This window comes from Thermobia domestica, chromosome 3 (assembly GCF_964235325.1).
Source record: "Thermobia domestica chromosome 3, izTheDome1.hap1.1, whole genome shotgun sequence".
NCBI lineage: Eukaryota > Metazoa > Arthropoda > Insecta > Zygentoma > Lepismatidae > Thermobia > Thermobia domestica.
The window spans coordinates 35947338-35963913 of record NC_137456.1 but is presented as its reverse complement, the minus strand read 5'-3'; the positions used below and the strand labels follow the sequence as shown (position 1 = coordinate 35963913).

The window sequence follows — 16576 nt, the reverse complement described above, 5'->3', positions numbered from 1 at the left end:
TCAACTGTGATCCCATGCATGTTATGGACTAGTTTCGATATTCTAACTTGTGTAACGTCTAAAACTGTAGAAGGTGATCTGGCATAAGGCTTAATAATCTTTTTCGGACAAAAAAAGTATTGTCATCATTTTTCATCCAAATAATGCAATTTGCCGTTTACTCATGTGAAGTATTCAACTTCCTGATAAAAACATGTTATTTAACAATTTCTTCGTGCGTAATTCCCGTTCATATTAACTGTTTCGTTCCAGAGCTATTACAGAACAATGTTCACGCGAGAACACTTTCTGGACAATTTCTTTTAGTATATCTACTTAATTTGATTGAGGAAGTAAAAATTGTGATACAATATTCTTAATGTTGTGATGAACACTCAACGTTTATAAATCATTACAACTCCGAAAAAGAAGCACACATTTAAAATAAAAATTTAGAATATATCTTTTGCCCTGCCTTCACCAATGCATTCAAAAGAAAGTACACATTTCATTTATATCTATCTATCTATCTATTTATCTATCTATCTAACTATATATATATATATATATATATATATATATATATATATATATATATATTAGTTACATTTTCTTAGTAGAAATGTGTATTTAAGTGGCCAATATTTCATTCCAGCAAAAAGTAACATCGAGAACATGCAAAGATCCTTAATCAAGGTACAATAAACTTAGACAAACCCACCCCGGCTGAATTTACCTGTCAAATTAAGAAGATGAAGTTAAGCAGTGGTTTTTTGGGCATACTGTTGCAGAGTTGTCACCCTCGCGAGCAGATGTTTTGCTAGCTACAAGCAGACGAAGAACTTATTGTGCATACGTTCACGAAAGTATGAATGAATACCTAAACGAGTTAAATATTTGCAACAGACCTGACCTCCATTTGAAGTTCTGCTATAATTTTCACTGTACAATTATAGAAGGATATGTGAAACACTGAAGAAAATTCAATATACTCATCAACGTTAGACTTTCGTATACATTCGGTAATATACAAAATACATTCACCCTGCTATTAACTGAACACGAAAGCTCATGGCCTCAGAAAAAAGAAATTCTCTACTGGATATATCCAGGATAGAACCAAAGCAACCAAAGATTGAATTCACCTACTTCTAATAGGATTATGTTTCATAATATTCTCTTATCGTTTTTCACCTACAAGCCCGCCTATATAGTTTTATTCTTTAACAAAAAAAAAAAAAAAAAAAATTCATTTCCCATGCGTATTACTGACGCGAGCAAAGTGAACCAATAGCTTAGTCATTTCGATCTCTTTAATTTTGTATATAAATGTTATCTCTTCCTGTTGTAAACATCAGCTATATCTTTAGCGATGTAAATTTTCATTTATTTCACATAACGTTTTATGTAAGTTATTCAAAACTTTGTTTTGAAAATTCATAAGTCTTCTTTCCTGCGCCTTATTAACAAACTATATAATATAATTTATTGCACAAAGTTATGTTATTCAGCTTAATTAAAAGCGAGATAGTTTGGAAAATGATCTTTTTCTCAACGTAGTACTGCATGTGCATTGTTTACAGTTGAGATATCGTGTGAATCTGGTCAACAGAAAGTTTCTCCTATCCATTCGGTTGCAAGTAATGTTTGCAGGTCTTATGTCAGAAAAAATACAACTGTGGCTGTGTGACTGGCCTATACAAATAACTGCATTTATGTCCATGATTACAACAACTATAACTCACATAAATTATGATACATCCGAAACAAATTTCTCTTACAACACCGCATTGATATTAAGCTTTGGAATTTTAGAAGATAATAAACTTTGGTAGCACATATATGAATATAATATGGGACGAAATTTCCTTTATATAATTATTCATGCACTAACGAATATACCATAAATACCAAAAAAGTGTGACCCAAATTACAATCGAACTCACCACATTAAGCATGTAACTCCGGCGCTTTACCGCAAGCTAATGGGCCGTACGCAAAATGGATTGACATATGATCAGCGTCTTACTACAGGCCTGACTAGAGCAGGAAACACATTGTTCGAAGACTTTAGCATGGCACTAATAACGCCTCAGAACGCATAGCGCCCAATGTTTTTAGCTCTTATTTAGAAGATAGTTAGCAGAGGGATAGAAGCGGACAACGTATTTCATACATATGAAAATGAGAAAATAAAAGAAGTGCTTAAAAATCTCACCGAACCATTTTTTTACAGTAAAAGAACTGCCATGGTAAAGTTAAACGAGTTTAAAAATTGCTTATATTTGATTGAACAAGTGATAAGTTGTTAACGGAATGTGTGTGATACACAAGATATATGTCGAACTGGTAAGAATCCGATGTGACACACATATATATGATTGTTTCAACGATAACAGCATTGCTTTAGTACTAGGATAATAGTTACAATAACAAGAAAGGATTAAATTGGTGGTACTGGAGGAAAATGGGGGGAAGGAGACATATCTTGATAAAAAAAATACACAAAACGTCTGCCAAATATCTGGTACATTGCTATAATTTTTAACTCCATGTCTAAGAGTCAACCCAGTGAAATCTATTACACGAGTCATCAGTACAAATACCTAAGTTAAACAAGTGAAAATCGTTATGAAGTGGGAAACTAAGACTTCCAAACGAAGCGAATTCAATATTCGAACTGTAGATAATATATCTGTAAATACTAGCTGCAATAGAGAATAAGGTCCTAGATAGAAGTTTTTCCTTGGACTCTGGGTCCATTTCAATAAGCCGTTACTAGCTACACTTTACACTTTTAATTCAATGCAGATAAATGTTGAAAACAATAGTTAAGCTCAAGCATTTCCAATTCGAATAGAGGGTTAAGGAATGAAACAGAAGCTACACTTGGGACGCTGAATATGTCAGAATAAAACATTTCTCTAAATCTTTTACAGTTTTTCTCTAGGTGTATCCATTCCAAATATGATTTGTCGATATCTATCACCATTTGTGTTCTATGGTGATAACTTTTGAAGCCCCAAATGAATAATTTGGACATCTTTCGGTTTGAACTTAGGATTAACGTAAAATATAGAACCGATTCTTGACAAACTATATGAATTGAGAAAACTCATAGATATTTTTATCGTTTTTGATCTATAGAAATAAGTAATAAAACTGATAATATTAGTAAGCTTGTACCACTTTCTGTTTTGGTAGATTCTTGTCGATAGTTATGCCAAATTGTCTTGAGACGCTCAAAATTCCTCAAGTCTTTGCAAATAAAATAATTCCACGCTATTTGTAAAATTTTCGTTTGATGTCGATAAAAGTTAAGGAAACTGATAATTTTAACCACCTCTCATTTGAATAGGGTTTCAACGAGAAAGATAGAACGTTTTCTTGGCAAGATAACTCGACTACAAAAAAAAAATCCCTATCTATTACCATTTTTACTCTACGGAAATAAAGTTCAAATCTTAATGGTAAGATTTTGCTTATCATATAGTGTTGTAGTCGTATTTTCAAATGTTGAATCATTTAAAAAACAACACTTCTCGCTATCTATTAAGTGTTTCCTCTGTGGCGATAAATGTTGAAACTAGATACGGTTAATTTTAATCACTTCCAGTTTGAATTGAATTTCAACGGAGAAAATGAACATATCCTTTCAATGTCGAATCGATTGCAAAAAAACGCAAATTAACATCTTTTTGCGTTTTTGCACTAGGTATATCAGTTCTGAAATTGGATGTAATCGTAAATGTGAACGATTTCCAATCTTGAAATTCATTAAGTTTTCCGTCCCATGCATACGCCGGCTATCCTAAAGAAGACGGTCATGAAGAGAAATGAAAGAAATGGTGGAATAAAGAACGTGGAAAAAAGGAGGGAACCCTAGAAAACCCACACACATGGTATTTGTCCACAAAGCTCACTTGGCGCGTATTGGAATCGAACCAAAGGCCCCATGCACCAGAGGGGTAAGGTCTACAAGAACCAGCGCGGTCCCACTTCCTATTTTGATATTGTTGAGGATAGTCAATATATATTGTATTGAGATGCTAAATCCTTAGCAGGAAACTACTTTTCGTTATGCTCAACAGTTTCTGTTCTATGGCATTAACAGTACTAAAATCTGAAGACACTAGAAGAAATAGTAAATTTTAACCACGTCCGGTTCGGTAGATTGCTTTGGGTAGTCATGATATGTTGCAATACATGCTGACTATTTTACAGAAAGCCGCGTTTCGCCATTTGTTAAAATTTTCGATTAGAAGTAAGAAACGAAAGGAAATATGTTTTATATCCCACAGTTATACCGACTAGGCCAAACGAGACAGTGATGATGATAAATGAATGAAATGGTGAAATGAAGAAAATCGGAAAACTCCGGGGATACCCACGCACACGATGTTTGTCCACCAAAAAGCTCCATTGCTCCAGCTGGGATCGTACCACGGAACCCATGTACCAGAGGTAACGTTTAAACACTGACCCCTTTTCATTCAAAATAAAATGAAATAAAATATTTTCTTTTACGTCCCACGAATATGCTGGCTAGGCATAAGGACAAAGGGGGGCGCGGTGGCTCAGTGGTAGAGCGTTCACCTCTGGTGCTTGGGGTCCCGGGTTCGATCCCAGCCCCCGCCAAGTGAACTTTGTGGTGGACAAACACCGTGCTCGTGGGTTTTCTCGGGGTTCTCCCGTTTCCTCCCACTTTCTTCATTTCACCATTTCACTCATCTCTCATAATCACCGTCTCCTTTAGCCTAACCGGCATAACCGTGGGACGTTAAACTCAAAGATTTCATTTTTTCATAAGGACAAAGACATGATGAGAAAGAATGAAATGGTGAAATAAAAAAAGCGAGAACGCCGAAAAACATAAAGCATATGGTGTTTTTTTGTTTTCGATCAGAAATGATAAATGTTGAAACTAGAAAACGTCATTTGAACAACTTGCGGACTGAATAGTGGTTTAACGGAGGAGATGGAACCTATTATTTGCAAGCTGAATCGATTACAGGAAAACATATAAATATATATCTCTTTCTGTCCTTAGTGTATAGAAGTCAGTATAGGAACTAGATATACTATTAAATTTCAAGCACTTCCGATCTTGCTAGCGTGCTGTGGGTGTATGTCTTCTTTGGACCCTCAACTGAATATAAAAAGCATTTGTAGCTACCTGTTACGATTTCATTTCTATGGTGACAAATATTTATAGCGAAATACCTAGTACTCTGTTTCAGTTGCTCCGGTTTCAATAGGAGTAGGCAGGAAATGTGAAACCGGAGGTAACAGTGATTTTTAACAACAGCGGTTCTGGCAGAGTTATAAATAGACATGATACGTATGTTATCTATAGATACTGGATCGTTTGTAAACAATCCCTTCCCGTTATGTGTTACACTTTCCTTCTAAGGCAATAAATGTTAAAATTAAAATGACTAAGATAAATAAAGTTTGGTTCGAAAACAGGGCTATGGGACGAAATGGAACCTATTCATGAGATACTGAAATACTTATAAGAAACCTCATCTTGAAAGCATTGACTGTTTATCTTGTACCGAAACCAATTTTGAAACCGGACGTAATAGTAAATTTGAACTACCTTCGGTTTCGGTAGAATACTCTGGATAGCCTTGAATGTTGTGCTAAATTGCTGAATCGTTAACAAATGTCCGCTTCTCGCTATATTAAAATTTCCGAGCTGTGGCAATAAACGTTGCAACTAGAAATGGAAAATTTGAACCACTTCAGATTTGAATAGAATAAACATAGGAGATGAAACCTATTCTTCGGACGTCTAACCGCTTGCAAAAATCCGTTTGTCGATTATTATTATTATTATTATTAGAATTTTGTTTATAGCTGTTTGCAGACGGACGAACACACAAACCATTCTACAAGACTTCTGTCACCTATGCACACAATAGTTTAAGTGTAAAACGCTGTATTTGCTTAATTGCACATTATGACAAAAATTTACCTAAAAAAGACTTCTGTATATAGTACAAAAAAATAGCCGTGATATTATGCCAGATCCGAATCCAGTTGTGATATATCCGTTTTAATATTATATTTACTCTAAACCATTTGTTGGGTTTTCAGATAAAACCAGTACAAATTTTAACACATATACTTTATATTTTTTATCGGGATAATAATGCAGTGTAACACAGCTGCTGACACACTATCAGTGGCTGAACACAGTAACTTCCAGTACGAAAGAAAATACAACCCATTGCTGTGTAAGAAAATGTCCGACCGTTTTCTACTATTTCTGCGAACGTAACCTTATCTAGCGATAACCCATGTCCACTAAACATGAAAGAAGCAACTTATTACAAATAAATATAAACAGACTGGAATGTATTTTGAAAGAAAGAAACGACAAACGTGACTTTACGTAATCTACTCTAACCCATCGTAGCATAATCTAATACAATGTACAAAAAATGCAAGAAAGCAATTAATAATAATAATAATATATATGAACATATAGACATATATTTTGCAAGTGAAAAAGTAGCCACTCCCGTGACTCGACCGTCTCTTCATTCCAGATACCAACGCTACAACCATCACGCCAGCGAGACAACCTTACAAATATTGCTCTGTCCATTGTAATTACAGAATAAAAAGGCGAAATTAGAGGAAGATGGTGTCAAAGCCAGTCAATTAGTTCGTAAAAGATCCTAAGTGTTATACACATCAAAACACCTTAAAAATCACATCCCGGTCAGAAGAATAATCTACACTGTCGAAAGGAAGAAAAGTGTAACAATACAACGTGACACCTAACCACCACTAACCCATGGTCACTAATTTAACATAAACTACTGAAGGAATATCTATCAAATGGTTCTCTAAATGATATTGAACAATTCATTCTTTTTTGCTTCAAAAGAACGAATATCCAGGCATGTCATGTTTTAGGACATGTCTGTACCGTGATGCTGGATCTCCAGCTATGAGGCGTACACTGAAGTAATTCTACTGATGGACAAAGCTACTTTTCCTTGGAACTCCAACCCCCAGAAACTTAAGTCGTTAGTTGTACTAGAACAAGTAGTAAAAATTTCGATGAAAATAAAAAATATATAAAATATAAAGAAATAATTGCAAAATTTCCGATTATCAAACTGAAGCTGGACGCAGTATTCAAAAGAAAGTAGCAAATAAGCTGCGAAAATTCAACGAAAGAAGAGAAAATAATATATTCGGTCAATTGAAATAAGGATACAGTAGAATTAAACAAAGAAACAATGGAAGCTGTTACAGATCATGGTCCCTTTAAAAAAATATTAAAAGATTAAATATGGAATATAATAAAGTATGTTACTGCAGTCTAGATTACACGAACGAAAAAATGAAAACAGTAGAGATATTAGAAATAAGCTAAAACGTGAGAAAAATCTAACATCATAAGAAAAAATATAAAATCAAATAAATTTCAGATCTTACATAAGCAAGTACTGCAGAATATGTCGAGAGGAAGAATACAGAAAATCGAGAAGAAAGTCATATGTTACTTTGACACGGACTACGACAAAGCTTTATAGATGAAGGCGGAAGTATGTTACAAACAAAACAAACTTTCCTGGAAATAGACTGGAACAGTTAAACCTCAGTTGTTTTTTTTTTTTATTATTAATGTTCGTTCTAATATATCTGTGTGATTGAAGATCTTTGTTTTTAGTGTGGCAACAAACAAAATGGAAACAAAAAAAAAAAAAAAATGGTGGTTGATACAAATAATACAAAACCAACAAAAAACTTTTAGAAAATATCCTTGTTGATTGCCAGCATTATCTCCTTGTTTTAATTCCGTTTTAGGTCACATTTTAACTATTTATTTTAAGACGATACTAATTGGGAACTAATCACGAAGAATTCATCCAAATATTATTTTGCCGAAGATATAGAAGAGAAACTGTTTCATACATACATATATATATATATATATGTTAGCTCCAAACTATTATACGTTTTTTATGTTTGTAGTAAATAAATATTGCATTTCTTAAATTAAAAAATAACGTAAAAAATAGGGAGAAAGGACATGAGTTAAAGTTTCAGATAACAATAAAAATCTACAATGCCTCAACATGCTGAGTTATAACTAATCATGCGAAAAAGGGAGACAAAGGAAATAAATAAGCACAAGAAAAAAGAGAAACAGCATGAGACAAGTTACCATAGATATGACCGTAAGAATTCGACCAAGACAAGGGAGGTAGAAATACAAGCTACAATCAAAAAACGAAAATATAAATAAAAAATCATACATCTGATAATGGAAACTTTGGCACTGGTGACTCATACGCTTTAAAGTGGCTCCCAAACCAGTATGTCCTGTAATCTAGCTGCAAATCACAATCAGAGAAATGTCATGAATGCAATTTTTTGGTAGATTATCGGTATCTTTGGAATTATTGTAATTACAAAAGTGGCTTAGAAATCAACCTGAGATTTCCAATTTTACACACTGACCATATTATTTCGAATGTGAAATCTAACTTAAATTTGTAAGGGTTCATATCTCAACTTTTTTCTTTTACTTGACATGGATTAGCTCACTGCATTTAACTTCAAGTGCACAAAGTAGAGACCTGATATATAAAACTGATATATAAGTTATAAAACTGATATATAAGTAAACTAAAAATAGTGCCTTTGAACCATAACCTAATTGTCTCTCTGAGTTGCTTTTACTCTCATCTTCAAAACATTTCCACTATATCATGCAATGAGTTCCTCCGTGCAAGAAACTTAATAAACGAGGATACTACCTTTCTAGAAAGTATTTTACATCTAACTACTTTCATAAAACCTTCTATTTATAGCAATCACTGTGCTTTCCTAATGTAAACTTGCACTGAAAAATGCAAGGACGGTTAAAAGGTGGAACTGTTATGCTACTAAGAAACTTTTCTCTTCAAGGCGGGGTGTACTAAATAATTTTGTACTGCTGACATTAACTGGACCATAGTTGGTTAACGGAAAATAAATAGATAACCTTTCGCTGTTATTTTATGATAAAATGTTAGTGGCCGACAATGAAAATTCAGACTAATTTCGCTCTGAAATCAACTTATAATAATAATAATAACGAACAAGTCGCCGTAAAGGATTCTGCACAGACTAATGCAACATTACTTATAAGATAGAATTTTCAAATGTACTAGGAACATATTTTCTAAGAAAATGTTATTGCCCTTAATAAACGCTGACACTAACGTAGCTTACAAATTGATGTATAGTCATAATGATCATCTTTCATTAAAGGAAGCCTTCACAGAAGAAGCCAACGTAGTGAATAATGCACATTTCAAAAAGATATTAACAGTCTATTGTTTTCGAAAATATATTCTATACAGTTATTATGTATTGGAAATTATACTTTTAATCTCCTGTACATAACATTCAATGTATAGTTAAAGATAAATATATGTAACATTTCATTAGTTAAAGATATACAAATTACATCATATAGTTAATTAGTAGCTTGAAAAACTCGCTACCTTTGTTGCATAAGGGTGGCAGAAATACATACCTATGCAAAATCTTGCGTTGGTGATGTTACTGACGGTATGCATCAAACCTACCAGGCCGCAATTCTTAAGGATATCGGTGCAGATTAGTTCGAAACAAACAGAAAATTTTTAACAAAAATAGCATTATAATACACTACTACATGAAATGAGAACAAGTATCAGTCGAGTATAACAAAATACAAATATATACAATATTTGAATATAATTATAATCTAAAGGACAGAAATGAAATAAAAGATCCTTGATTTTAAAAGCTGCTTTCCAATAAAGCACAGAAGAAATATTTCTACAAAATGCAAAGTTTGATTTATTCACCCACCTGACCTGAGGTTACATTCTCTGCAGTTAGAAGCAAAAATATTCGCAATAAAGCAGCTGGTTCAAGTTGGAAATACGTGTATATTCTCACGGCTTGTACTTAGGGATATTTTTGTTGTTCTAAATTTTCAAAATATGATCTCAATTTATGTCACTTGTCGCAGAAATAACACGATCTGATATTGTAAAATCCGCAGTTAGAAGCAGAAACTAGCCGTTCAAATTACCAAGTTTCCAACAAGTTTAAACACAACGATCGAGTATTTTCTCATTGCTTGTCAGTAGAGTTAGCATGACGCAAAATTCATACTTCCACGATATGTTCCACTGAGCCGCAACCAAGAGATTCAAATTCAGAATATGTTTGTAATAGAACAAATATAATTTTCTTCGTAGCTTATAGGTAGGGACATTCTCCCAATCCTCTAAATTTCGGGAAGTAAAACTAGTAATTTACTACACTTATCTAAGAAAAACGACGAGATCTCAAATTACACATTCAGCAGTTTGAACTAGAATTGGTGCAATTAAAAAGTACAAGTCCGAATCATGTTACGAATAAGTTACAAGTCATTCTATTTGAAATGTTGTGGAACTTAGAATTGGCAATTGTAGCTTTTCTTCTTCTCAACGCAAAGGATACAATTCGAAATTATGTTATCACGGTTAGGTGAGTAAAAATACATGGTTACTCTCTTATGGCATATAAAACATGTAAAAACCTCCGCAGATACCACCAACGAAAAATTATTAATACCTTTTATTTTTCACTTACTCTAAAATTTGACCTCTTATATACGCCGCTCAGGGAAACTAACGTGGAAGTGTTTCGTTTGAAATTATGTTGTCGGCAGTTGATGAATAAAATAGTTATTATTTTCTGGAATCTGGAAAAGTGTAAAATTACTAGGGTTTGAAAAAAATAGTTTTGTTAAAAAAACCGGGCCAGGTTTTCTTTGGAATTTTTGGCCTTAACAAGGTGTTTTGTTTTTTTTTTCCAGATATTTCAATGTTTTGGGGGTAAAAGTGTTAAAATGTGATTTCTATTTCAAGGTTGTTATTGTCAAAATTTGCAACAATTTTCTATTCACTGATGGTTTGAAAATAAATAACAGCCATTTTTAAATTTTACATTGGATTGCTGAGAAAATTTATACAGCAAATTTGGAATGTCTCGTGCTTCTAACTTCATAATTTCAACTCAAAAGTTCGAAAATTCCGCTTTGTAGCGTGGAAACCCGATATTTTTAAAGAAATTATTATTGTAATTCTGCACAAACTTGCATTTCATCATGTGACAGTTCAAACACCAGCACTTGTATGGAAAATAATATGGTTAAGCAAATTATTTTGAAATAAAATATTGAGAATAAATAAGAGCTATGGTTTTGCGTTCTCTGTACGTATTCCGGTACAATTACGATTGATTTATATTAATCATTATCATTACTATTATTATAAATGAGCAAAATAAATATGAATGGGCAACTTCTATGCAAAATGAGAATTATTCTTGAATTAACTTGGGCTTAGTGTTATTGAGTCTGCCATCAACTAAGTCACCTTTAAGACTACGGATTCGACACTAATAGTGGCTCCTCTAGATAATTTTCACATCTCCGCTCTTTCGAAACCCTAGGAATCGCCCACCTTAATAGTGCCCTTCTTCGCCTTCTAAGTTAAATGTGTATGTTGTTTTTGGAAATCAGTTTACAAACTGTTTTTTATCTCTCTAATGTGATTGATTAGATATATATATATATATATATATATATATATATATATATATATATATATATATATATATATATATATATATTTATATGTATAAGAGAAAGGCAGTAAATTTTCACCCATGTTTTCTATTTTGATGCTTTCTTCCCTCCATTTAAAGTAAATAAAAATTTTATATATAGACGCCTTAGTGTAACAGGTATGTATCTACAAAAGATTTGTTTTCATAATTGCGAAAATATTTTTTTTTTATATATATTTGATTTTAGTTTTTGATGATCCACAATGCTTTTTATTTGATCAACTATTTCTTACAAGCAATTTTTAACTTATAATCTTTTACACGGAGAAATATTCGGGCTTTTATAATGTCAGAAATGTTAGTATATCAAAAAAAAAAAAAAAAAAAAAAAAAAAAAATGTAGATACACTTCTTTGACAGTAACCCGTTAATATATCGTACGATTTCACCTAAACTATGCTGTGTTCGATAAACTACTTTGAAGTATTCAAACTCTACGGCGTGAATTTTTATACCAGAGGAAACAAAGGCGCTAACATTAACTGGGGTAGATTTACTGTATAATTTATGTAACAAATCCGAAATAATATTTAACAGACCACAAGTAGATATTTCATATATTTTTTTTTCTTGCCCGTCAGATTCCTACCAACGTAAAAACTAATTAATGAAGGTCGAACCTGTTATACACGGGTTTCCCGACAAAGTATCCGGTAACCATTGTAAGTGAAAGGAAGTGAAGTATCTAAAGTAAATGTACCGCAACTACAGGAGTGTCCAGACTTAAGGGATCCACATAATTGCGAAATATATCTTAGTAACCGTGTTATTCCGATACACACAGATATAAGCAAAGAAAACGTATTTGAATGTTACCTATAACGTATTTACGAGTATACAAATACATAATTCAACACGAAAGGTAAGTAACTTTAACCCTTAAGTACTATGGACGAGAAGAATCACGCAACTACTATGGAACGGTCTGTCAGACCGCATTGTTGTTTCACATTTTCTGAATAGTAGTTTCATTGCTTATTTTTTAAAATGATATCCTACATATCTTAGTTGCTTATAGAAAAATAAAACATAGTAATTTCACGATGTAAAAAATGCTTTATATTTTTAAAACAATGAGAAAGAGAACATAGTCAAAATTTGCAACAATGCCTTCATTGTTATTCTAAAATTGTAATTGTTGAAATATTCAATTTTTGCTCCGTTTCTATGTAGTCAAAACAACACTAATTTAAAATGCACTGTTCTTATAGATGCAGTAGGAATAAAAAGTACAGTAAAAACCGGAGGAAAAAACATGGAATTTTAGCTATTTTAAACTTACAGGAAAGTGCTGTTATAGTTGTACTTTTACGTTTTTTGTAGTGAAAAGGTAATGAATAAAACTTATTTTTAGTTCTTATATGATGGAGAAAGTAAAGAAAATACGTTTTGCTGGTAAAGAAAGTACCGCACTAACTTTTCTGACAGCATGCACTTTCTTCAGGTAGGCACTTATATCTTTTTTATTCTGCACTGCAAGGAAATCGGTATCCAACACCGCTGACACGAATGAATATCTTTGCTTTCCGCTTACAACTCAGTTAACAGAAGATTATGTTTTCCTTTTCAACTCCTTGTGCGCAATGGTGGGAAACCCACTTTCAAGCTGTAGTATGCTCTAGATTGAAAAACTCAGCTCTCGCGGCAGATGTCCGATGAACAATCTACGTTCTATGTGAGGCCTAACAAGTCCTTTTGCCAACGTTTTCATGAAATCAAGTCTTGTCATCAATGCGGACTTAGCGTAGACTTGATGCAAGATTTACGCATTGACTCCACACGCAACATCCACCAGCATAAAGAAAATTGTCAATGGCTATCGTCTTGTGCGACGACTTGATGTGTAATCTGTACATTTTTTGTCTAGGGTATCCATTCCGCCTTTACTCATGTTACAAAAGGTGATTATTTCAGGTTTTGGGTCATTATTTGATGTGTGGTGCAAGACGTGCCACACGGTAAGACAGAAAACAGCTGATAATCAGTAGATAACGAAAGACAACTGAACAGCAAAATACTCACGTAACTACTATAGTACGTCTGCGAGACCGCTCGACCCCTCCAGCGCCGCGCACAGGGGATCAATTATAACACGAACTTCACAATACGTAACCATTTGCTAGACAGGAAGGTAGACGAAAAGATCCACTTGTAATAGTGAGACTGTGGAAAATATAATGATATGAAAAGTCGCAGCGGTCTGAGAGACGGTCCATAGTACTTACGGGTTAAGCCAAATATTGTTTTGTGCTACATTCGTTTATATTCACATTGAAGTTTGGTGACACGCCTGTCCAGAACCGACGCATCAATCGATTGCTCTGTGGCCAATATGTTGCTCTCCTGCTCTGATTTAAATAGCACTTAAGTTTCTAGTGGTCACCACGCAAAAGTTGGTTAGTGCCTTCTGTATAACAACCATTCTCGTGTATGTACACGGGAGCATTCCATCAAATGAAGCTGTATGAAGGCATGCAAGTCCACTCTCCAGAAACGATTGTTGAAAACACAAAAGGTCAAGTTTCTAAAAAAGAATTACGTATGGAAAGTATTTATGTATGGGTTCTTACAATAAATCGGGACCTATTTTTGGCAAATCTACAGTTTGCAGATATAATTATCTCTTGTGTTACGGTTTGCTGACTTTGGAAGTTCTTTGGAAAAGTGCGGCTGGACATACTTGAAATGAACTGTGTGCAAACTCACAAGAGTCGGTTATTTATTTATTAAAAAAAAATCCACTATAACAAATATTACGTTTGCATTTCGGAAATTTTCGGATCCCCTTGAGTCATACCTTTTCTTTATCACAAGTCTTTAGATATGAAACATAATCACAAGTCACCCATAATTCAAATATTAACAAGAGTTCGTGAAAAATGTGTAATCAATAGTAATCATTACTTCATTGAGATACGAGCTACATGATATTTGTACCGGTATGGCGTTACTCACGTGTGTCTTTGCGTACAACTAGAGTACGTCTGTCGTTCCGCTTCTAAACTGTAATTATTAACTTAGGATTGACGTAGGCCTATCTCCCATTTCTATTTCTCGCGAACCATTGCTTTTCACTATAAAATGTCCCAACCCATGTGACTGGATTATCATTCTGAACCAATTACTATATATAAAATTTAACATTACCTTTCTTGCCCAACTGAATTAGAACCATTTGCCGTTAATCGTTTATATTCACCAGAGTACGACGTAGAGGTCACTTCAACCTCTACTTTTCTTCGTGTTTCCATATTATTTTCAAATGCATGACCTTTTGCTGCTGATTTCAGCGCATCAATGTTTAATTTCACATCCGAAGAACGCACAGCTACATCCTTCTCCATTGTTTGCTCTTCTTCAGTTGTAGATAATATTAATTCTTTGCTATCAGTCATCAGTTCGTATGTCCACCCTTTCCGTTCGAGTGGATCTTCCTGAGGGAATCCATAATCAATTTCTTCTTTGCACAAAAATTCCAACTTAACAGACGCCTCACTAGCCATTATGACTTTACATTTAATACGTACCAATTTGCAACTGTACTTGATATTTTCATTTTATTTTATGCTGCCAATGTTAATGAAATGACTTAACAAGTTCACAGAAGCAACTTTATACTTGCAATCAAACATACAGTCAGATTTTAATAAAATACACAATAATTGCTCTTTGAAAACAAAAGGTTTTAACGCCTTCGTTGTTTGCTTCTACGAGCCTGATTCAGTGTTAGTAGATGTCCGTTAGAAATTTTCCCTAGCCTTTAGAAGTTTGGTGATAAGATTTTTTTTTTTTTTTTTTTTTTTTTTTTTTTTTTTTTTTTGCTTGAACTACCAAGTAAAGTTGTTTCATTAATGTCTTCTATGCTCGTAATTTTTACTTTTCCCTTCAATCTTGTCTTTACAAAAGTACATTACCCATCCAACACTGCATGCAAATTATGATACTGTTTGTATTGTTTTGTCTTTATTTTCGTCCATTTTTCTTACATTTTACACTGTATTACAATCCATTTAAAGTGGACACGTGATTTATATATTTACTTTTGTGTTTACAGAAGTAAAACAGACAATAATAGTAAAATTACAAACACTAAGTCATCGTCATGCCTTACATTTTCCATGTTATAATTATTAACAATAAAATTAGAAGTAGAACAATCCAAAAGCATAAAAAGCAAAAGGTCGAGTCTCCAATGTTTCTGAATGTGATACCGAATTCAAATGCGAACGTCAACAGCGAATTCATGTGCCTCTACTACTTCCGAAGCTTTGTGAGTGCGAATCAAGTTCAATGTCTTTTTCAAAGCTTCAATGTGAAATATTTTTGCTTGTAAGTTCGTACCTTAAAGTATTCAGAGCCTAATTATAATAATATCTATTAATTTCCTTTGTGTGCAAAATAGAGTGAATGTCGCTCCCATTATTATTATGGTTCCGTGGCAACTTAACTTAACTAAATAAAATTAGACATTACAGAATTAAATACTATATTTTCTCCATGAGTAAAGAAACCTGTTTTTGCTATTTCAAGCATATTTGTCAATAATTACATCATTACGTGTATTTGTAAAATTATTATTTAAGGAACAAAAATTAAATATACATTGAATAAAAAGTTGTGGTTCTTTTATTAATTAAATCTTTATATTTTAAAGACAAAACAAAGAAAAATATACATATGTTCCTCTCCAACTTCCTTGCTTACATCAGCCCATGTTTTGTTCACGACGCGTCGTTTCTGGTAATCTGGACGAGCTTGGTTCCAAAATGGAACTTTATCCCCCCCACAAAAAAAATAAAACATAAACATTTATTCCAACTATATTTTTATTGTATTTTTATCTCCGCGCCTCGCAACGCCGTCTGATTTCGCGCAAATCAAACTTTTTTCTCTCACGTAGATCTAAATTCCT

General features: G+C 33.3%; 1 protein-coding gene across 1 annotated transcript in view; it reads right to left on the bottom strand.

The window, feature by feature from the left end:
* Positions 1-15891, bottom strand: part of LOC145680279 (uncharacterized) — a 48021-nt gene extending 32130 nt beyond the window's left edge. Inside the window, exon 1 of the mRNA XM_081750634.1 lies at positions 14812-15891. Within this exon, the coding sequence (XP_081606760.1) occupies positions 14812-15167 (356 nt within the window). The 5' untranslated portion in view covers positions 15168-15891. The remainder of the gene's footprint in view (positions 1-14811) is intronic.
* Between the last annotated feature and the right edge of the window lie 685 nt (positions 15892-16576).